This window comes from Penicillium coprophilum, assembly GCF_028826855.1.
Source record: "Penicillium coprophilum strain IBT 35676 chromosome Unknown utg000006l_segment0_segment0, whole genome shotgun sequence".
NCBI lineage: Eukaryota > Fungi > Ascomycota > Eurotiomycetes > Eurotiales > Aspergillaceae > Penicillium > Penicillium coprophilum.
Window position 1 is genome coordinate 3,982,081 of NW_026622725.1, and position 22,932 is coordinate 4,005,012.

Consider the following 22,932-nt stretch of genomic DNA (forward strand, 5'->3'; position numbering starts at 1 on the left):
GTAAACCGGGGGGGTTATTTTTTCGGGGAGGCCGGGGAGATAGTTTGGGGAGATGTAAAAGATTAAGTGCGACCCCACGAATATTCAGTAGCTAGAAAAGCAATATCTCGAGGACCTTTCACTGCCCAGTGGGAAACAAAGAAACATTCAACCTACCAAGTGCTTACAGATGGTGGCGTGGCCGTAAAAGGCAACGGAGAACAAAGAACTGTCGAGGCGATGTGATGGCCAAAGGTTAACACCCATGGCTGCCTCAGGGGTTTCACGATGCTGATTGGAGGAGGATGCGCTCCCTGGTCACTCCGGACATGGGTTTCTCGTTTCTCGCAGGTGATTTGTTGTCCCTGTTGTCTTGTGCTTTTTTTTTTCTTCGAATCAAGAGCTCCCCGAGCCATTCTCTGGCCCTAAAGGGCCCTTGAATCCCGGATTTCTGGGACTTGTCTTTTCGGATCGTTGCAGCTGTTGTATATCGTAGAAGGAAAGGGGGAAATTTGGGAGATCCCCGGAAATATTTAGTATTTCAGCATCTGTAGATCTCTTGGAATTTGAGACATTCCGGCCGTTAGGGGGGGAGGTGGACTTGTGTAAAAATAACAGATTGATTTGAATATAACCTGAGAAGCTTGTCCTTGGAATTTTCTACAGTCGTGTTGGAAATTAGCTTCACGTCTGTACACAACCCAACTTTTGCCTGTTAAGGGGATTGTGATAGGTTTGACTGTGGACGAGTGGGTATACACAGTACAGAAGTACGGAACTTTGGCTATATAGCCCTAACAATCGTGACAATTTACAAGTACGGAAAAGCAAGAAGAGAAATAGAAAAGAAACTATTTGATCATATCGTCCATGAAATTCACCCGCTAGAAGAATTAGTCTCCCTAAGTACATGTACAAGCCTTGTCCAGGCCAAATTTTTAACGCCGAAATTAATGCACAGTGTCACAGAGTCACAGAGCTTCATCGGACCTTTCTCTTAGGTCTCCTGGTCAAAGGCACCTCACAATACTCAGTCCAAGCATCTTCAAAGACCGTCTTTCGTGGACCAATCTGGCCTTGATAGAAGTTCAGTTTGCGCACCACCTCCATAGCACCTGTACCCAATGACACCGTCTTTCCCATGATGATACATTCCGATACACCCTCAATGAGATCGGTGCGACCAAGACCACCAGCATCGAAAAGGTGATCCGCAGTCTTCTCGAATGAAGCAAGCTGAAGCACCGAGTCACGCATCTTAGCCAGACCGAAACGCGTAATACCGAGTACTTCACCCTTGTAAGTCATCACGTCAGCCAGAAGCTGCATATGACGAGGATCAATATCCATGTCCTTCATGACTTCACTGATTTCCACGACAATCGTGCTTCGAGCGGCCTCGATGCCCAGAACTTCTCGTGCCTCCATAATGTTATTGGTTCTGGTGCGGAGACCGTCCACACCCATCGTAGTCATACACTCCCTCAATCCGTAACCTTCCACAAGCAAAGTGTTCGTGGTTGAGGTCTCGTCCGTGCGAATGATAGCTCGGGTGGCACGTGGGTGACCCAGGATTTGGATGTTGGGAAGGATACGCTTCAAATGCTTCAAGCGAAGGAAGGGATCAATGCTGGTGGCGGCAATCTCCGTCTTAGAAAGAGATGCCTTGCTTGCTGGATCAAGATCCATATGGACCTTGATTGAGGCTTGCTTGCACGAGAATTTGAGATCGCCTCCCTTGAAGCGCTTGTTGGTCTTAATCGCTTCAACGATCTGTGGCGTCGTGATCTCCAGCGCCAAATCTTCGATCGTTTTCCAGTTCAGAACAACCTTCAAGTAGGCATCATCGGGGGACCAAACCTCCGTAATGGAGTGAATCACGTCACTAAGGAACGTCTTTTCAATCCGTCCTTTCACAATACGAGCAGCAATGGTGCTTTCTTTGTTGACCAGTTCGCAAGCCACGACGGGAGTACTGATCTCCTTTGAGGCGTTGATAATTTCCTTGATACGAGGTACACCCTGTGTGATACTCATTCCGGCGACACCGGCGAAATGGAAAGTTTTCAGAGTCATTTGTGTTCCAGGCTCACCAATAGACTGGGCGCCGACGGCACCCACAGCATGGCCGGGCTCAACCTGGGCCTTCTTGTATTTCAGCAGACAAGCAGTAATGAAAGCCCTCAATGTGGTATCCGTCAGCTTGCCTGTATGATCCAAGCCCTTACGGCTCCGCTGGTCGGACGGGTCGATATCGCCACCTCGAGAGATCAATTTGTCGGCTCTCTTTTGCACGTATTCTTGAATTGAGTCAAGGAAATCACGAGCACTCTCGAACTGATCGATACCATGATCACTGCGGTCCATGTATCCCAAGTCATTGCCGAGCAAGTCCTTGCGGTTTAGCTTCGCACGTTCCTTTGAAAGCATCTGTTCGCAGACTTCCATCATTTCGTTCGGCAACAAGCTTCGCTCGTCATTGTTGTACGTAGTAGATTCTGAGTGAATGAAAGTTCGGTCGAAGTGGACAGGTTTAGCTTTACCCTCCATATCCACAGGATCCAACTTATCATCACCATACTGGAACTGAACGATGGCAGCAGACGAGTTACGAACCGTGTCATCGTACATCGATGATAAATCTTCGAGGGACTTCATCAGACGACGAGACATGTAACCAGTCTCGGCGGTCTTGACAGCTGTATCGACCAGACCTTCACGTCCAGACATGGCGTGGAAAATGAACTCCGGGGGCTCTAACCCTGAGAAGAAACTGTTGCGAACGAAACCCTTTGATGGAGGCTGTCGTGCATTCTTCGGGAAATGCGGTAGGGTACGATCCTGGAAACCATCCTGTACACGCTGACCACCAATAATTTGTTGGCCGACAAGGGCAACCATCTGGGACACGTTGATACTAGAACCTTTGGATCCAGAAGTGGCCATGATCAGGGGCGAATTGTACTTGCTCAGTTGCCTGATACACTCGTCACCAGCTTGTTGACGGACCTTACTGAGAATACCAGAGATCTGGTTCTCCATGGTCTGCAGTTCGTCACATCCGGGATACTTTTCTAGAGTGCCTGCCTTGTACTTAGCAATGACTTCGTCACACTGCGAGTACGCTGCCTCGACAAGATCGTTTTTCGACTGAACAAGCCCTGCACTAGGGTAGACATCTCCGATACCAATTGAAAAGCCGATGTTGGTGAACCATCGGGCGGACAATTTTGACAGACGGTTCATACCCTCGGCTGCTGCCGGTGGGCCGAAATCTCTTAGCATAATGTAGAAAACATTGTCTTTCTTTCCAGAACCAATCGTAGACTTGTCCATCACACCACACATGACCTCCGAGTTGCGGATGACCAACCAACCATCATTGGGGTCCAAGTCCTTGGGACGACCATCCTTGGGCATCTTGAACTCACGGCATGCGGCATCCAGGTTAACCATAACGGGGTCAGATGAGTTGGGGCGCATAAGGATGTTGAAGACTTGTTTACCAGTCCACATCATCTGGGGCTTCAATACTGATGGTGGTGGGAGATCGAATCTTGTTTCAGGGCCAAGCATATAGAGACAGATCTGCGTGAAGGAGGCACGATCATAGAAGTTGTCTTTGCTGCTCAGCACGTAGGCGGCGCTAATAAAATCCTGGATGGCAGAAATGATAGGCTCTCCGTTTTTGGGTGTGGCCAAGTTGTTCTTAACACCCATTAGCTCCATCGCTTCTGCTCGAGCTTCTTCGGTCTGTGGGACGTGAAGGTTCATCTCATCTCCGTCGAAATCGGCGTTGTAGGGGTTGCAGACACACTCGTTCAATCGGAAAGTTCTATGAGGTCGAATTTTGGCAAAATGAGACAAAATACTGAGCTTGTGGAGGGAAGGCTGCCGATTAAACAGCACAATGTCACCGTCTTCAAGATGACGCTCAACGAGATCACCTTCCTGCAGCTGATCAGCCATCCGTTGAGTATTACTGTACTTCAACATCTGCCTGAATCCGGTTCCTTTCTTGACGATCAAGTTCGCTCCGGGCCATTTGTTACTACCATTGCAAATCCGTTGCTGCAGTTTTTCCTTGTTGTATCTGGTCACTAGTTCGGGATAAGTCATGTTTTTTGCCACCAGCTCCGGAACAGCGACCTCATCAACACGCAAATTTGGATCAGGCGAAATGACAGTTCTTCCAGAGAAATCAACACGCTTTCCTGACAAATTTCCACGGAAACGACCTTGCTTTCCCTTCAACCGTTGGACAAAGCCTCGGATTGGTTTTCCAAGATCGGCCTTGTTAAGTCCAGGCACATCGCTGTTGATGTAGACAGCAATTTGAAGCTGCATGTAGTCCCAGCACTCCATGATTGTCTGCACGGGAGCGCCCTTAAGCAGAGCATTCTTGAGATTGATATTACTCTGCACAATGTCACCCAGCTTGGCAGTCAAGTCATCTTCTGTAGATGCACCATCTTGTCCCACGGAAGGTCGAATACAAACAGGTGGAGCTGGAATGAACTGCCATAGGAACATCTCCGGACGAGCCTCCTTTGGGTTCATGCCAATCAATTCACAGTCAGAATCGGACATTTTCTTGAATAGCTTAAGAACGCGAAGGGGGTTCATGTCATCCTGCGCCTTTTTGAAGTGTTTTTCCACCTCTGGGTTTGCGCCTCTGGCCTCGAGGAAAGAATTATCAAACACATCCTTGCTGATTGGCGTTTGCTTTTTGACGGAAACCGAGACATTGAATGCACGGAATTTGTCGTGGGTAATTTTCAAAGCGCTTGTTCCGGTCTTCTTCACGACACCATTGATGGCGCCGCAGTATGTACATTCACGGGTTTTCCGACACCGCTCATTAATGCGCTTTGCGATCTGCGTCCGGCGTAGGTTATCAAGGCCCGGTCGGCGCATTTCGCGAAGGAAGGTACGGCGCTCCGCCTCGGGAAGCAGAATGTTCGAACATTCTTTGCAAATTTCTTGAAGGATCGAAATGACGCGCTTGAAGTATCCGACGTGGAAAGAGGGTAGAACCAGTCTAACATGACCGAAGTGACCGTTGCAGTCTTTCAGGTTGTTTCCACATGTTGCGCAAGAGTCAGTTTTGTTCGAGATACCCATGCGCTGGTCGAGAGGTCCATTCGCAACAACCGTTCGGGTCTGATCCAAGTCGAAGAACTTTCGGTCAGAGACTTCCACAACTGCTTGGCCGACAATGTCATCGTTGGTTCTGCAAACATAAGTCTTTATTAGCGATCAGGTCTGCGACAAACGCTTGTGACAACCACATGTGAATGAACTACATACAGGACACCAAATTTCAATTCCTTGATAACCTTGGGAACGCTGTCAATAACCTGGGCCTTGCCCAGGTCTACCTGCGCACCCTCTGGAGGCTGCATGGCCGTGGTCAAGTACGGAGCATGGCAGGGTGACTCAAGGCGATGCGATCGGCATAGGCGAACGTCAGCCGCCAGTAACAAGATTTCGGGCCCGTAAACGAATTACCCCTGGTCTTTTGTTGTTAGGTCCAGAATCAAGAGCCACAGATCGAGAGCGAGGCTGTTTAGACACAATGAAGTGAATTGAGAATGAGCAGAGGAAGAAGTCGTATGGCGGGGTTTGACATGAACTTTTTTTCTGCCAGTTAAGCTCTCACCGCCTAGAATGGTTTGCAGGTTGTATAAAACGTCTCCGAGCTCTATACGAAAAGATACCTCATAAGTAATGTTACAATGTATTTGGTTGCTAATTTACACGCTTATTTCGACAAGAATGCTTGGAAAGCTTTGTGCTCGATCACCACATTTCCAACTGCTCGCAACCTTTTGCGGCCTTCTTTCTGCTTCTCAAGCAGCTTTCGTCGCCGACTTACATCACTGGCATGCAATTTTGCCAGAACATCTTTCCGATAAGGCTTGATAGTCTCACGAGCAATGATCTTCTTACCGACAGCAGCCTGAATGACGATCTCAAAAAGCTGTCGGTCAACATGCTCCTTGAACTTGGTTACCCAAATTCTGCCTTGTCGGTTCACCTGGCTCGAGTGCATAATCCGTGTTACAGCATCCACTGGCTCCTTGTTAACCAAGAGTTGTAGCCTGACAATGTTGCCGGCTCGCCACGCAGATTCTTCGTAGTCCAAACTGGCATAGCCTTTGGTGCCACCTTTCAGTTTTCCAAAGAAATCGTCGACCAAATGGGCGAGAGGCAGTTCGTACTTCATGATAACTTGGGTCGATGTGAAGTATTCAATGCTTACTTGCTCACCGCGGTTGGCCTCGCAGAGTTCAATCACCTTTCCCAAATATTCTTCCGGGAATGTCAGAGTGGCCAAAACGTACGGCTCTTGAACCTCGGCAACTTTGAGTCGCACACTGTCATCGTCGGGGAATTTGGCAGGATTGGTGATAATTTCCTCGGTGCCATCTTTCCAAACGATGTTGACTGGAACGGATGGTGGTGTAATGATGATACTGGCGCCGTGCTCCTGTCGTAGCCGGTCTTCAAACACGGAGCAGTGAAGGGTTCCCAAGAAGCCCATACGGAAACCCGCTCCTAACGCCTCGGAAGACTCTTTCTGTACGGTGATGCTTCGATCATTCAGAACCAGTTGGTTGATGCTGTCCTCCAGGTGCTCGAAGAGATCCGCATTCACTGGGTATACAGCCACAAAGACCATTGATTTGGGCTCTTCAAACCCAGGCAAAGGCTCGACAATTTTTTCAAATCCGACTTGTGTGAAAGTATCACCAATCTTAGCCTCCTTACTCCGCTTCATACCTGGATTGAAGTAGATATACCCAACCTGGCCTGCACGGAGAGAACTTTGCGCAGTCTCCGTCGGATACATGATACCGACTTCACCGACAAAATATTTGAGGCCAGTAACGAAGGATATAAGCTGCTGACCTGCACGCACCTCACCATCGAAGACACGGACCAGCAGGATCACACCCTTGTAGGAGTCGTACCAGGAATCCACGAGGAGCATACGAAGTGGTTTGTTGGAATCGCCGATAGGTCTAGCATATAGTCAGTAAAGAAACAACGTTTGAAGAACCCACTGGTTGAACCTACGCAGGGATCTTCTCCACCACCGTTGGTAGCACAGCCGGAACATTCAATCCAGTCTTTGCTGAGACCATCACCGCGTTCTCTGTATCAATCTCGAAGGTGCTTCTTATCTGCTCCAGAGCCCGCTCTGGATCCGATGAGGGGAGATCAACCTTGTTGAGAATGGGAATCAACTCAAGGCCCTGGGCAAAGGCCAAATAGAAATTGGCGACTGTCTGCGCTTGAACGCCCTGACTGGCGTCAACCAAGAGAATTGCTCCGCCGCAACTGGCATAACTTCGCGACACCTCAGCACGGAAGTCCACATGGCCAGGTGTATCGACCAAATGTAACAAATAATCCTCGCCTTTATGGTTGTAGATCATGGTACATGTCTGTGCCTTGACCGTAATTCCTCGTTCTCGCTCGACATCCAGTTTGTCCAAAACTTGCTTGTTCGTTCCCGGTTGGATTGTGCCCGTCAATTCGAGTAACCGGTCGGAAAGCGTGCTCTTGCCGTGGTCAACGTGTGCAACGATGCAGAAATTGCGAAAACGTTCGATTGGGATCGCAGCGATTCTCTTCTCAAGGTCTGCGTCCAGTTTTAGGTGCGTGTTTTTCGGACGTCCGTAGTATATCGTAGTAGTAGAAAACCCCCTTTCGTACTTATACGGAGAAAAGACAGTCGGCGGTCGGAGGCTCGCGGCCTGGCATCTCGGCGCTGCGCTCAGCCATCGGCCTAACTGCAGACATCCTCGCATTAGGAATTCTGCGGTGGCATAGGAGGGGCTGAAAGTATGCAAGCGTCTAATCAAAGTATATCCGGGGCCCAATTAGCGCTTCAGTGTTGGTAAGTGTCGTCGCGATTTGCGGAGAAAAAACGGACGCGCGGGCGGTGACTTTTTATTGCTGCGGTGACCATTCGACATAAACAAAGCTCTACCTTTCCTTCATCTTCAAAAGTCCTCATTCACAGAATCATCATGCCCGAAACCAAGGATAAGTCCAAGGTGCACAAGCTGTCGATCAAAGGTTTATACCCATGGTCTATGTACTCATGTGATGGTGACTGTACAAAGCTTACAAGATAACAGGATCGGCCAAGCTTGTCTCCGAATTCGTGAGTTGCCCTTGGTTGCGTCAATGATGCCTCAATACTAACAGGCTCAGTTTGAATACTCGATTAATTCAATTCTGTAAGTCACTGCTCATACTAAGTCCAAGACACTGGCTGATCGCAATGGGTGTTCAGCTTCCAACGAGGAGTTTATCCTCCCGAGGATTTTACAGCGTAAGTATGCCCTTTCTGCTTTGCCCGCTACAGTACAGCAAGCTAATCGGAAATAGAATTAAAAAATATGGCCTCAATATGCTGGGTTCGTGTATCATGCTCTTGTTAATCGATGTCGACAACCCTAACCTCAACAGTTTCGGCCGATGACCAGGTCAAAGCCTACATCAAAAAGATCATGTCCCAGTTGAAGGAATGGATGCAAGGAGGGAAGATCTCGAAGCTTGTGGTAGTTATCACGAGCAAGGAGACCGGTGAACATGTGGAGAGGTGGCAATTCGACGTATGCGTTCGATTCGACACACTCTTATCCAAGTCTGTGGCTAATTATAAGATGATGGAATAGGTCGAGATCTTCAATAAACCATCCAAAAGCAAGAGTTCACAGAAGGCCGGCGACAAGGAAAACAGTACAACCGGGTAAGTCTATTCGCTGTGAGGTTTGGGGTCGTCCCACTAATCCACTATCTCTTTGTGTCTTGAAGGGATGCAAAACCCTCCGAACCTATTGAGAAGACAGAAAAACAAATCCAGGAAGAGATCCAAGCCATCTTTCGCCAAATTACCGCTTCTGTCACCTTCCTGCCTGTCCTTGATGGCGACTGCACCTTCAACGTGCTTGTCTATGCCGACGCCGATTCAGATGTGCCCGTGGAATGGGGTGACAGTGATGCCAAGGAAATTAAGAACGCAGAAAAGGTTCAACTAAGGAGCTTTAGCACAAACAATCACCGAGTCGGGACTCTGGTCAGCTACCGGTTGGCGGATTAAGCTCTAGGTGGTACATTATGATCAAATATGAAGGATACTATGGATTGGCGTTTCAGGAAAGGATAAAGGACTCCTCCCACTTATCATATTAGAAGTATTGATATTTGTTCTCAATCAAAATCAAGGCCCCTTGGGTGTATCATGTCTGATATAAGACCAAGGCAAGGTCTCTCGCTTCGGGAACCACTTATTGCAATGACGACCCCCATCATAGCGGATGAGATCCAATACCACATTTTCCAATCCCAGATCGGAGAATATATCGTTTCCAGTTTCAGGGGACCAGCCTCGTTTCATCCTTTTTTCTACCAGATCCGAGTTCACTCCGTAAAGGTCTTCTCTCCAAAGCCCAATCCCATTCAAAGCCTCGCCTCGAGTCAAGGTCTCTGGCGGAGTGACTTCGACGGGTGGGTTGATACCTAGCACAGCAACTTTATGCGTGTAGTCTTCTTGTTCCGGGCCCATAGGCACCAGGCCCACAGCTGGAAAGTGACATTGCATGAATCGAGCGCGTTTGAACTCGTGCGTCACAACTGTGACTCTCTGTGGATACACGCCTGTGTATACCCGGAACTTTATTAAAGAGAACAACAAGTTTTGATATGAATCTGTAGCGCTGGTTTCTGCGATGACTCTTGACGCGTCAATTGTGGGAAGAGTGGTAATATCTTGGAAGTAGTCGTTATCTCTAGCCAGATTCTGCTGCGCATGAGCTTTCAGAGTGATTGATCGGTTGTAGGGAATGTGGACGCCTTACAAGGTAAGATTGACCTTCACTGAGGTCAATTCTAGGCTTCTTGGTAGGCCCACTATGCGATGGATTAACCAAAGAGATTGAAAGCGATATGAGACAAATCTCTTACCCAGAAAACACAAGCAAGCCATGGGAGTCCTCTGCTAGAGCTTTCAACCCAGCTTTAACATGATCGATAAATGTGGGTGTTTCTCCCTTTTGGAAGGGCTCAATCAGCCTACTCGGTGCATCAGGTGCTGTCCTCCCTAGAAAGAGCGTATTCTAGTCCTACTAACCAGTCGTTTTCCGAAGCTCCCAGATGTGAATGCCCGGTGTAAATGGCATGGCAGCAGACAACAATGAGATGGTTGCATGTAGCAAAATTGGCGTCTGGGTTGGAGGTCATATTGTTGGACTTTGTCAGATTAAGCTATTGCCTAGACTTGACACAGCACAAGACACACAGATGATGCTAGTAAATGGACGTTGGTGAACAACTTCAGCTTCCAAAGCCCACGTTGTATAAGAGAAGGGCGGTAAAGGATGTTGACTTCCCTCAATTATTTCGATATCCATATTCGCATCCCATCAATGGACGAATTCCGACGCTGATATCCTCAGTCTCTGTTGGATTTCTTGTTATTTTCTCGAGGATGCGTTTTGCCATTTCTGGTTATGTGGTATGGGGTCCCAAGTCGCCCAGGGGTTTTTTGAGAATCGGGACAAGCGGGACAGAGGAGACCTCTATCACTGCTCCCAAGATTACGACTATTCAGAAATGAAAGTGATCATTACATTCAAGATAGTTCTTGGCTTTGAAAAATAAAGATTGCGTAATTGTACATTTTTGTCATCGCCCTCATTCCACGCGCCATACTATTAGCCCCCATGTATGGGACCCCTCGCTAAATGCATCCGCGAAGCGAGAAACAAAGGCAAGGCCTAGAAAAAAAATGAAAACGCCTGAGCCCAACGGGGGTATGCAAAGGATTTCGAGAATCAGAGGACGAATGAATATGTGCTGACCTCCCAGACCATGAAACGCAACCGAGCGATGAACGCCAACCAGAGAATTCTAGTCGCAAAATGCATATCCATGACCCAGTACAAGATGGAGAAGAAACCATGAAGGTATTAATGTATAGGAAAGAAAGATTGTACCAATGTAAAGAACAGCAGTACAAGGGTATCAGTCGAAAAGGAATCATGTGGCGATAAATGTGGCGTATGATTTAGAGAGGATCGTGGCGGAAAGTGCAGTTGTCGCCTTTGCGACACTTGCCCTCTGCCCAGAATCTGCAAGCAACAAGTCCCACTTTGTACTGTTTCAGAAGTCAGCTAATTGTTTTGTCAGAATAATGCCTAACGCGTAGTGCACTTACAGGCTTGGCCTCATTGGCGCCAACTCGGGTCCGTTTCGAGCGGCTCCATGAATCGGAATTAGACTGGTCGTCATAGTAACCGCCCTCGCGGCCTCGCTTGCGCTCTGGGTCTTCATAATCATAGTTTGGCTGTTGGAATGGAAGAGCACCAGCTTGTTGGTTCTGCCCACCGAATTGTGCGAACATGGCGCCGAGGTTGGGTGCCATTGCTGATTGCGATTGCTGAGGTTGAGAGTATGCAGGGGCCGCTTGCATTTGTTTCATGACATTCAAGATTGCGTTGAAATCAAGGCCTTGTGGCTGAGAGGTGGGTACTGGGGGAGGCGGGTGGACCTGTGATTGAGGTTGTTGCTGACGGAACATGTTGATGGTCCTCTCAAGATCTGGCATAACTCCGGGTTGGGTAGCCTGTGGCGGTGCAATTTGCTGCGCCTGTCCAGGTACTCCTTGAATAATCTTGAGCAAATTGGAGATGTCAAATCCACTATCCCCAGGGGTAGATTGCTGCGGTTGCTGAGTTTGCTGGGGGGCGGCAGGTTTGGGGTTCATATAGGAGTAGTAACGTTCCTGGCGGGCCTACAGTGTCTTTGTGAGTATCGACTTTTACTGGCATCAGAAGTGTAACATACCTTGACCATATCGGGCAAGTCTCCAAACGGCAGTACCTCGGTCACGATCTCGTCGGGATCAGGAGTCGGTGGCTCCTTGGGTGTGTCAGGCATGTCGGCAGGAGAAGTGTAGAAGACCATAAGGGTAGTAGATTCCCGGTGCTCCTGGGCCTCTCTCTCGGGACTCGTTGGCAGCTGGGGGCCACCGCGTTTGACGAAACTGCCGTCTTTTGGTTCCTCGAAATTGAAATCGATCACTGTGGTGGTCAGTAAGAATAGAAGGTATATTAAGAGGGATAACCTACTCGAAAGAGCATAATTATCTTGGAATACGGTCTCACGGATACCACCAAGGTCGTCTTCTTCCAGTTCGTCCATATCTTTGTGAAGCTTAAGAACACTACCTTCGCCTTTGACGTCTCCCCGTGAACCTAACGACCCATCGCCGGGACCTAATTCTTCATCGGGATCATGGGTGAATAGTCGAACTTCGGTAAGAGCATCATCCGGCTTCCAGGTCACGCGAAGTTTACGGCGCTCTTCTTTACGTAACCTCTTTGTGCGCTCGGCTTCAGTCTCCGGGGGCTGATCTTCGGCAGGTTTGGGGGTTGGTGCCTGTTTTGGTTTGTTCAAGTCGGCCATAATATCACCAAAGGAGAAAGATGGTTTGGGGGCTGGTGTCTTTTCCTTTTCAGAAGCAGCACTATTCGAAGTGTTAATACGGATGGATCTCGGAAATACTCTCTTGGTCAGTACATACGTTGGCTTTGCTGCAGCTGCGGCGGCAGCCCTATCCGCATTTGTAGTCCCGGGTCTCTTTGACGCTGAGCTTAAAGTGCCAAAGAGACTTGTTGGCTTGGGGGCCACAATATTGGGCTTAGGGCGCAGAGCTGCAGGGCCGGTTGGCTTACTACTTTGTGCTCCCTTGACCTGTCCATTGCCTGTGGACGTGACTTTATTCACATCCTTCAAGCTGTTCGCAACTGCCATTCGTTTTGCGCCAGGTTGCAGATTACTATCCGCCTCACGGGGTCGCTTCACTCCAGGGTCTCCTTTAGACTGGCCTGCTGGAGAGACTCTTGAATTCGTCTCTTCTTTAGCAGGTTTTTCACTCTCCTGCTTACGCTTCGTAGAGGCCGCGGCATTATCTAGGATCTTCTGTGTAAGATCCTTAACCTGCTGGTCACCTTTCTTGAGGAACTTGGGCAGCAGTTTGGAAAGATTGGTCTTCTGCATCATGTCTTCTGTCAAAGATGAGAAACGCGAGAAAAGCTTATTTGATGTTAGTCAACTTATTCAAGACAGCTGAGGACAAAGGTCAACCTTACCATTAGCAAATTAATAGTCAAAGTCCCAGCAAAGTCTGCTGCCTGGAAACGGTCGACCAAGAAGGAATATAGAGCTGCGACAACCATAGGGTGCTCTCCCAGCCTACATGAAATTAACGATCAGTCATTTGAGCTCGATTATGTCAATGTTTCAAGTTTTTTTGCCACACAAAGCTGCAAGTTTGAGCCAATTTCTAGATAGGAATGAATCCATCTCCATGAGGCTCACAGATAGCTTCCTAAGGGCATGTTTGAGACTCAATATGATTGGGACCCTTTTGCTCCATCTGATATTCTTATATGTACCCAGGACACGCATCTATGATCAAGCCTTGCCACTGGTGAATAGAGCGATGGCCCTTTATTCTAGCCCGTGATAGTGCTGTCTTATACAATGCTCCCAGGGTGATTTATAGATGTTCTCAAAGAGCTTCAGGGTTTGTGTGGCCATTAAAGCCAGATAGAAGCGAGGGAAATTATAGGATGCGGAAGGGGGAGGGATACATACTTTTCAACAATATTGGGATGACCCATTTCCAGTGTTGTGGTCGCAATCTTATCCATAGTGCGGCGTTGCGAGATGACCTTTTCCTTGAGTTTGGTTGCTTTCTGGTTGTCGTCTTGGTTTTCAGCTAATTTCATAGCCTGAACTTGTTCCTTCCACGCATCTCTCAATGATTTGACAACGTCTTTGTAGGCTACCAGCGCATTCTTGACTTTCTCGGGACCAGGCCATTTGTTTCTTGGTGACCACACGGCTTGAAGGGTATCATACTGTGCTGCAGCCTCGGGCTCAATCGGGCGGATCAAAGGAATAGGAGACGGCTCATCGGGTACTTCAATCTCAAGATCAGACTCATCCGAACTTTCATCACTTTCCGAGGTAGAGACAGCCCTCGTTTGGCCATGTGCGGGGGTCTTAATTGTTTGTTGATTGTTATAAGCTCCCTTCTTATTTGTAATTACAACTTGCGGTACTGGCAGTCCTGAGAACGTTAGTACTGATCGCAATGCAATGAATTTCAACTTGTCTGAGCAGACCTTTAGGCGGAATCACTGGGTTGCCAGTTGGTGTCATTTGCGACTGGACTGGAAGATCATGCCGATAGTAATTGAACAGCCTGGCCCTTCAGAAAATTAGCTACTGCAATTTCAAACATAGACCAACATGACAACTTACTGTTCACTCCCTTGTTGTTGGAAGTCCGCAGGAATTCCCTGAAGAAAGTTGCTTGCTAACGAAGACTGCGGTTGATTGAATGCCTGCGGGGTGGAATTTAGGAACTGGGGGTTAATAGTGACACTTGGGTCTGCATCAGGGTAATCATTGGTTAAATCAATTGTGTTTTGCTGCCTAGAGTTAGAGCCGCGGTCACCATGAGGGGCATTTAGGGTCAGCTTACGAGCATATCAGTGGAATAGCCTTGAGGTAAAGGGTATGGGGAAATTGACGGCTGGGGTTGTTGCTGTGGCCGTGACTGTATTCTCTGTTGCGCAGGTGCTTCGGGGAAAGTGTCTGGTACCGAAATGTGGGGATGTTGAGGATGGAAGTAATTTTGCTGGTAGGAAAATGATGGAAATGCCGAAGATTCAGAGGCACTCAGGGGACGAGGGTCAAAGGGCATCTGTCCTTGCTGAAAATGAGAATTCTGTGAATGTATTTGATACTGGGGCGAAGCTCCGTATCCCCGTTGTGGTGGCTGTTGCAGAGGATTTGTTTGCTGCCAAGGCTGGTGCACTGATGAGTAGATGCCATGGTTTGGCTCCGGTCGTGGGGCTAGCTCTCTCTGTTGCTGTTGGAAAACAGGATGGTCCCATCCAATACCAAGGGGTGTTTGTTGCGATGCCGAATCGTGCTGCTGTTGAGGTTGGTGTTGGGGTTGACACGGCTGCTGAAGCTGCTGCTCAGGATCGGGGTAGGCGGGATCAAGCGTGCTCCAGTAATCTGAAGGGAGGGAGTTATTCCCATGAGTTAGCCCCTGCATGGGGTTTTGAGCTGATTGCTCCATGGTGAGCCTCAGTTCAAGCTTCTCTAAGCTACTATGAAGCCTCCCGTAATCACGTGCACGCACCTGCCTGAGCAGGGCTAGTGTTTATTTGGTGCTCACCGCCTTCTTTTTTGGAGAGAAGAAAGTGGGTTGGAGATTGGGGGGATAAATAATTTTTCCGGTGGAGACGTGAGATGATTGGTTGTTTATCTCACGACGCGGCAGAACAGGGGCCTGTAGAGCTGCTGGTCTGAAGAATTGATAAGGATTAGACAATTCACATGTTTGATACGCCTAGAATGACTTCAAGAGTTGCAGTATGAGTACTGTCGTACCTTATGCGAGAGAAAACAGAGACTGCTTTTGGCTTTGACTCAGGATTAAAGTTGTATCTGCCTCAGGCATCAACCCTGTTCCCCAGTACTGCGAGTGACGGGGTTGCCTTTGGCCTTGCAGCTTAATGACGAAGGCTCCGCAGTTGCAAATACAACGTAGAAGTATTAAGGTGGCCCAGATATTCAATACCGGTGTCTCTCTCCTTGTGCCCTTGACTTGTTATCTCCTTTTTTTCTCTCTTCTTGGGCTGATCCTGTTGTCCCTGAAGAGCTTTGCGCTCTCCTTTCTCGATCTTATGTTTTGTGCCAAAAGAAAGTCCTTGCGGAATCAGAGAAGGAAAAAAGCTCTCATACGAAGGACCACTCTAGCGTCACAGCCATTCGCTTTACGAAAAAAAAAATGAAGGGATTGGGGAAATGTGTTGAGGGAGGGTTAGGATAGATGACTTGGGTTGAAGAAGAGAGTAAAAGGGACAAAAGCTGCTGGCAAGGCGGTTAACCGATGATACGATGGTATACCATCATTGACTGTAATTGCTGTATTGAAAGCTTTCCATTGGCCTATCACCATGTAAATTACAGCCCTTGTGTTACATGGCAGAACCAAGCTCATGTGATCCCCAGTGTTTGCAGTGTTTGAAGTACTTATGTCAGCGTAGCTCGGCGGGATCCATCCATGCCAGGTGGAGCGATAGCAAGATCCCCGGTGTCAACAGTGCAAGGCACATCTCATCGTCATTTCAAGAGTCGCGCGCATATCTCAGCTATATTCCTGCGCAGCTCCATATGTTGCCAAGTCTGGGTTGAAACCGAGCATATCTCCAATCTCACACAGAGCTGCTAGCTATTGCCATGGCGCAACCTATGTCCCTCCGGGACCGACAGGTCGGTAAGTGACGCAAGCTAGATTCTTGTGACAAATTGACCTTTTACTGACTTATGGCCTCTAGCATCAATTCAAAAGCTATTGAACCTGAATCACGATCCACAACCTGTTGAAGACAATACCATCGATCAGTCCGGTTCCGGCAGTCTTATCTCGCACTCCACTCCGATCTTGAATGAAGATGGTGACCCAATCTGGAAAGTCTTGGTGTTCGATAAAATGGGCCGGGATGTTATTAGCAGTGTCCTAAGGGTCAATGACCTCCGGGCATGGGGCATAACTATTCATCTGTACGGTCGCCGCCTTCTACCCCCGAGCCCCATCGCTAACGACGAGCCAATCCTAGAAACCTTCATTCACAAAGATACCCTATTCCAGATGTCCCAGTTGTATATTTCGTGGAACCAACCCCCGATAATATCCAAGCGATCACTCGCGACCTTTCCCACGGGCTCTACTCCCCAGCCTATGTGAACTTCCTATCCTCCGTCCCACGGCCACTTCTCGAGGATTTCGCTTCTCAGATAGCTACTTCCGGGGCATCTGAGCATATTGCACAAGTTTTCGATCAGTATCTCAACTTTATTGTGGCAGAACCGGACCTCTTCAGCTTAGGGCTTGGAAATGATGCGTACTACAAGATCAACAGCCCGAAGACGACCGATGAAGACCTGGATGGGATTGTTGACGATGTAGTTAGCGGCTTGTTCAGTGTGAGTGTAACAATGGGTAAGTATTGTATCCTACCGTGCATAATCGAACGAAGATTTAACTAGCTGGGCAGGTACTATTCCAATCATACGGTGCCCCAAGGGTGGTGCGGCAGAATTGATAGCAACAAAACTGGATCGGAAACTGCGAGACCACATCCTCAACTCTAAAGACAATCTCTTCTCGGGCAATCAGAGCGCTTTGCCGGGGGTGCCTTCAGCACGGCCTGTACTGATCATCATGGACCGAAATGTTGACTTAGTCCCAATGCTTTCTCACTCATGGACATATCAATCGTTGGTCCAGGATGTCCTTGAAATGCGTTTGAATCGAATCACTTTGGATGCAGGTGCAGGTGATGCGGACTCGAGCAAGGCCTCGAAGAAGTCGTATGACTTGAACAGTACTGACTTCTTCTGGCAACGCAATGCCGGAGCCCCATTCCCCCAAGTGGCTGAGGATATCGATGCTGAGCTTACACGTTACAAGGACGATGCGAATGAGATTACAAAGAAGACGGGGGCGTCCTCAATTGAAGATCTCCAGAATGATACCAGTGCCTCCGCGCAACATCTCAAGGCCGCCATTACTCTGCTCCCTGAGTTGCGGGAACGCAAGGCAGTTCTTGATATGCACATGAACATTGCCACCGCACTGCTCAAGGGTATCAAGGACCGGCAATTGGACAACTTCTTCGAGCTAGAAGAGACCATCACCAAACAATCAAAGTCACAGATCTTGGAGCTAATCAAAGATCCATCTAAAGGAAATGAGCCATTGGATAAGCTGCGCTTGTTCGTGATCTGGTTCCTCAGCACTGAAACTGAGCTCAGCCGCTCGGAAATGACCCAGTTCGAAGAGGCCCTGACCCAAGCTGGTGTGCCCGACATTTCCTCTCTTGCCTACGTCCGCCAAGTGCGCGAGATCACTCGCATGACCATGATGACAACAGCTGCTCCAGAACAACAATCGTCCGATTTATTCCGCGGATTCTCCTCGCTTTCAAACCGTCTGACAGATCGCATTACCTCGGGCGCTTTGGGTGCCAACTTCGACTCGCTCATTTCTGGGGTAAAGAATTTCCTGCCAGCAAACAAGGATCTTACTGTGACCAAGATCACCGAGTCGATCATGGACCCGGCTGCGGCGTCAAGCTCTGCTATTGCAAAGACTGAAAATTACCTCTACTTTGACCCGAGGAGCGCCAACGCACGTGGTGCCATGCCTCCGGCATCCGCATCGCGGAACCCGCAGATGCCTGGTGGAATTGGCAGCGCAGGCCCTGGCACTGGTGCCAGTTTCGGACAGCGCCGTCAAGCTTTCAGTGAGGCTATTGTCTTTACGGTTGGTGGTGGAAGCATGGATGAATATGGCAACTTGCAGGAATGGGTTCGCCGAACAAATGGTCAGACGGGCACCGAGAGCGCGCCAGCTCAACGTGCGACACCGGGACACCGCCGGAGGGTTGTCTATGGAAGCACAGACCTGATGAACGCCACTGAATTCCTGTCAGATTCATTGGCGCCTCTGGGTCGGGACAGCTAAATGTAATTGTGGCTAGATATCGACCTCAACATACAGCCCAACCTGAGTGTCGTAAAACATAGTATAATTGATCGCTCTGATGTGTCCATGGTGTCTAATGGCTGTTCGGGGAGTAATTAAGTTCATTGATTACCTAGGTAGCGTCTCTGGTCCTTGCTCTGGGCATTCAATATCCAATCGCTCCAATTGTTAGGCCTATTCGAGGCACGATCTCGGCCGCGAAGCATATATCGAACCCCACCGAATCAAGTTCTATTCACGGTCTCGATCAAACTGCAATTATTTTAGTATGGCGAAATAAACAGAAATATCTCAAGCTGGGTGAATTTCATGGTATCATTATGGAAATATACAGAAACTCCAGGTTTGTTGGCACTTGTGGGGGTTTCAATGTAATCCTTGGCCAAATCTATGGTCAATATGTCCTTCTATGGGGTAGAAGTATACACCAACATCATCCCGCCTTCAGGGGCAACAGTCTCGAACCGAATGCTCCAGGTAATTTGATCAATCAAAGCCATTTCCAAAAATGTGTGACTTGGAAGTTACATTCTTTTCCTATTCAGTTTCATTGCCTCACTTGGCGAATTCTCCATGGTGGCCCAAGTGATGTCAGGGCAGTATCATCGTCCTGAGATTCAACGCCACGACAGCAATATAAGAATAAGCTGAAGTGATGCTTATAATTGAACAAAAAATCAAGCAAAGAACAAAGACACAAAGGACAAGAATCTTCTCTTGAAGCACATCGTCAAGATGACCAACTACGGAGACACCTGGTCCACGACCTACGATACCTACGACACCACAGGATCAGCCTACAACCCTGCGGGCTCAACCTATAATACCCTGGGTTCAACTTACAGCCCCACGGGCTACGGTACCTATGGTGCGACCGACTATGGCGCAGTGGGCTACGGTTCGAACGCAACCGCGACAACTTACGATACCGACACCGGCCGCGGCACCACAACATATGACCCCCAGACGGGTGCTTACGACCAACATCTTGATTACAGTACCCCTACCGGCCGACGACACCACCGTGAGAGAGTCAATTCGGCCGGCACCTATCGACACCGCGACGTCGACCGCTTTGATGACGGATCCACTCGTGTCCATAAGGAGTACGACAATCCAAACACTGGTACCAGTTACCACCGCGACTATGAGCGCTAAAGGCCCTCGTAGTTTCGACACTTCGCATTGGGTTTGGACCCACGCTTGTACATAAACCGGCATGAGACCACGAACCTAGACGAATCACGAACAAGCGCGAAAAAAAAAACACGAAAAGGGCAAATTTGGATTTTATGGCCACCAAAAAAATATGAAAATCAGAAACCAAAAAAAACAGTCTAATTTGTTGTCTGTTTTAGCGACTGTTTAGCTGTGCGTCTGCTTGGCTTTGTTAGTCTGGTTTCATTGGGGGCGAAGGTATGGCTTCAATTCAAATCAGGCGAAATGCGAAACAAATTGGGCAAAGCTCTTAACTTTTGTTGTTGTAGTTGTAGGATTGTAAGTGTGCTACCGAGGTATACCTACACTCGAGAGGCAAATATAACTGGCATGGTGAACGGGAATATATGATACGGCTGCTCCGTACTCCGTAGTTCCACTTATTATATACCTAAACCAAAGAAATCATAAAAATAGAAAGATTTCGAATGTCAAATGTATGTTGTATATCAAATCTCATAGACGTAACGTGTCTTGGCACAGATGCCTCAGGCGATCCCCGGACAAGGCTGACTCCACATCATTGGCACTTCCCTCCGTTCAACTCCCAACTTTATTCTGTACAGCCAACGAATGTTGTGCTGAAACAGCTTCTTCTTCAGCTTCTCATGCCCCCGTGATCATGTCGCGGAGGACGCTGGGTGGAGGTCGTGTTCTGGGCAATCCGAGCGCTCTCTCATCAGCTCCGTCCCCGCAGCCGAAGCCACGGGTGCTCTCGCCGACCACCAGCAGCGTTTCCCTTAATTCACAGACATCCGCATCCCAGCTCTCGACAGAAACTCAGGATCTCACTTCACGCATTTCAATAGAGAATGGCGATACTTCGATATCTGCCGCCCCGGCTGCTCCGGGGGCCAAGCTCTCCTGTCCGATCTGCAGCGAGGAGATGGTATGGTTATTCCCATTTTCTCTTCGTTTCTTGTCAAATTAGATGATACTGACTCTATTTAGATGACTTTGCTGCAGTTAAATAGGTACCGATTCATCCTTTTCCCTTATCGCCGCCTTAACGTATGATTAACAATTTGACCCAGGCATCTCGACGACATCCATCAGAACTTGGAAGACATCCGACAAGACGAAGTCAAAGACTGGTTCAAGGTCCAAATGGAAAAGGCAAGGAAGTTCCAGCCTCTGGCTGTCCTAAACCAGAAGTTGAAAGGCCTGGATGTGTTCGAATCAAACGAGAACCAGGGCGCGCCTATCCCCAGTCGTCCTTTAGCATCCCACGCAGGCATACCGGAGCCTCCGAGATTACTAGACCCCGAGGACCTCATCACAAAAGAACACTGGCAAACAAGTTGTATATACGATGAGTGCTTAGAACCATCATGTGGGAAGCGATTGAATGCCACCAATGGTTGCGTGAACTGTCGGAGTTGCGGAAAATTGTTTTGCGAAGAACACACGATGTACCAAATGAAGCTCTCGCGGGCGGCACATCATGAACCGGTGCGTGGAATATGGGCTCGAGTATGCGAAACCTGCTACAAGTCAAGAGAGGGATACAATGATAACAATGGTGAGGACATCGGCTTTCAGGTTGTGAAAAAAAGCTAAACAATAACAGGAGCCACCAGAAACCAAATGGAGGCGTTCAAATCAATAAGAAAACAGACTGTCGATAAGGAGTTTTTGGAGGTTTCCCGACTCGAGAAACGATTGACCCGTCTTACTCAGATGTTGGCTAGTCTGCCACCAGCTCAAATACACCCTAGTGCAACCAAACTTTGGTCTCTTGCGTGGCAGAATGATCGACGTAAGGAAATAGAGCAAACGGTTGTCAGCTGGCAGGATGATGCCAGTGTGTCACGATGTCCGTTTTGCCAGCAGGACTTTGCAGGCTATACTTTTCGCAGGCACCACTGCAGAACTTGCGGAAAAGTCGTCTGTGGTGACCCTAGTACTGGGTGCTCTAGCGAGGTCGCACTGAGCATTGCTCCTGGTGAGTCCCGAAGTGATCATCGTGGCTTAGGTCTAGTTTCTAACAGTCTCAGCAGCCACCTCTGAGAAAACCAATGGTGAAAACCTTGTCAACATTGATGTGAGGCTGTGCAAGGAATGTAAAGCGACGCTGTTTGATCGACGCGACTTTAAAGCAGACATGACGCGAAAGCCGCCGGAGATCAGGGCCTATGAGAACCTGATCCAGTTTGAGAGAGGCATCCGCCTTCATCTACCTAGATTCCAAAAATTATTGACAGCATTACAGTATGTTTCTCATTTCCGGCGTTCCATTCCATAGCTGACCGCATTTCCAGGGATCCGAGGCGACCTCCATCATCAGCTCAGATCGCAGATGCATCAAAAGTGCGCAAACGACTCATTGATTCCTTTGCGCAATATGATATTGCAGCTCGACGTATTCGTGATATGCCAACCCAGTCCCCCACACAACAAAAACTACAGAAGGCTATATATCAACAGGCCAGCAACTTCCTTCACCTCCACATGTTACCTCTGAAATCTCTCCCCAAAGTTCTCAAGCATGCAAGCCCGGCGCCAGAGAGAATACCCAGTCGAATACCCAGCCGCACAAGCTCCCCGAGTACTCCGGTCAATGGCTCCACGACAAGCCTACGGCCACCGGAGTCTGCTCTTGCGTCTATCAAGTACAACAGCGTTGCCGCTAGCGGTAGCAATACCAGCCTAGCCAGCGATACAAGCAGTGCCGTCTCAGCTCTGGAGGCAGAAGAGAAGTCTCTTCGAGACCGGCTGATTGTGCTTGAAGAACAGAAGTTCTTTGTGTCCGAGATGATCGCCGATGCTAACCGGCGGCGCAAGTTCGACGAAGTTAGCAGCTTAGCGATGAATGTCGAGGATCTGAGCCGTGAGATCGATCGCGTCAGTGGCATGCTTGCGGGTCTCGATTTTGAAGGTGTTTACACGGGGAAACTACAGCCAAGTTCTTGACTTGGGTTTTAATTGCTGGGATGGAAATACTTGCTTTCGTTTACACACGTTGTATACAAATCTTTCTCGCGTGTTTTGGTTGCCCACTCGTCTACTATTGCTTGCGCCTTTTTTTAAATCTTGATGTTATGGCTGGCGTTTGAGCAATTTGCTTTACGACGATA

At 48.6% G+C, this 22,932-nt stretch overlaps 8 protein-coding genes across 8 annotated transcripts; 4 read left to right on the forward strand and 4 right to left on the reverse strand.

Moving 5' to 3' along the window:
* Positions 1–960: 960 nt before the first annotated feature.
* N7500_010498 (DNA-directed RNA polymerase III core subunit RPO31) lies at positions 961–5,384 on the reverse strand (the record flags this gene model as incomplete). Its single annotated transcript, XM_056681636.1, has 2 exons — positions 961–5,212; positions 5,290–5,384. The coding sequence occupies 2 exons, from the start codon at positions 5,382–5,384 to the stop codon at positions 961–963; spliced, it is 4,347 nt and encodes a 1,448-aa protein (XP_056529018.1).
* Positions 5,385–5,743: 359 nt separating this feature from the next.
* On the reverse strand, positions 5,744–7,799 carry N7500_010499 (GTPase GUF1; the record flags this gene model as incomplete). Its single annotated transcript, XM_056681637.1, has 2 exons — positions 5,744–7,007; positions 7,063–7,799. 2 exons carry the CDS (start codon positions 7,797–7,799, stop codon positions 5,744–5,746), a joined length of 2,001 nt encoding a protein of 666 aa, XP_056529019.1.
* A 222-nt stretch (positions 7,800–8,021) lies between these two features.
* On the forward strand, positions 8,022–9,100 carry N7500_010500 (spindle checkpoint protein MAD2; the record flags this gene model as incomplete). The annotated part of the gene is made up of 8 exons (XM_056681638.1): positions 8,022–8,070; positions 8,133–8,158; positions 8,209–8,234; positions 8,291–8,329; positions 8,386–8,414; positions 8,467–8,612; positions 8,676–8,749; positions 8,815–9,100. The coding sequence occupies 8 exons, from the start codon at positions 8,022–8,024 to the stop codon at positions 9,098–9,100; spliced, it is 675 nt and encodes a 224-aa protein (XP_056529020.1).
* A 120-nt stretch (positions 9,101–9,220) lies between these two features.
* N7500_010501 (DUF218 domain protein) lies at positions 9,221–10,239 on the reverse strand (the record flags this gene model as incomplete). Its single annotated transcript, XM_056681639.1, has 4 exons — positions 9,221–9,802; positions 9,858–9,909; positions 9,964–10,071; positions 10,130–10,239. 4 exons carry the CDS (start codon positions 10,237–10,239, stop codon positions 9,221–9,223), a joined length of 852 nt encoding a protein of 283 aa, XP_056529021.1.
* An 826-nt stretch (positions 10,240–11,065) lies between these two features.
* N7500_010502 (uncharacterized protein) lies at positions 11,066–15,160 on the reverse strand (the record flags this gene model as incomplete). Its single annotated transcript, XM_056681640.1, has 10 exons — positions 11,066–11,155; positions 11,216–11,791; positions 11,845–12,080; positions 12,129–12,526; positions 12,584–13,095; positions 13,152–13,254; positions 13,660–14,137; positions 14,193–14,278; positions 14,332–14,501; positions 14,555–15,160. The coding sequence occupies 10 exons, from the start codon at positions 15,158–15,160 to the stop codon at positions 11,066–11,068; spliced, it is 3,255 nt and encodes a 1,084-aa protein (XP_056529022.1).
* A 1,166-nt stretch (positions 15,161–16,326) lies between these two features.
* sly1 (syntaxin-binding protein) lies at positions 16,327–18,616 on the forward strand (the record flags this gene model as incomplete). Its single annotated transcript, XM_056681641.1, has 4 exons — positions 16,327–16,363; positions 16,425–16,650; positions 16,707–17,089; positions 17,145–18,616. The coding sequence occupies 4 exons, from the start codon at positions 16,327–16,329 to the stop codon at positions 18,614–18,616; spliced, it is 2,118 nt and encodes a 705-aa protein (XP_056529023.1).
* A 756-nt stretch (positions 18,617–19,372) lies between these two features.
* Positions 19,373–19,795, forward strand: N7500_010504 (uncharacterized protein; the record flags this gene model as incomplete). The annotated part of the gene is made up of 1 exon (XM_056681642.1): positions 19,373–19,795. One exon carries the CDS (start codon positions 19,373–19,375, stop codon positions 19,793–19,795), a length of 423 nt encoding a protein of 140 aa, XP_056529024.1.
* Positions 19,796–20,477: 682 nt separating this feature from the next.
* On the forward strand, positions 20,478–22,768 carry N7500_010505 (uncharacterized protein; the record flags this gene model as incomplete). The annotated part of the gene is made up of 6 exons (XM_056681643.1): positions 20,478–20,744; positions 20,807–20,829; positions 20,890–21,377; positions 21,426–21,800; positions 21,847–22,066; positions 22,117–22,768. 6 exons carry the CDS (start codon positions 20,478–20,480, stop codon positions 22,766–22,768), a joined length of 2,025 nt encoding a protein of 674 aa, XP_056529025.1.
* Between the last annotated feature and the right edge of the window lie 164 nt (positions 22,769–22,932).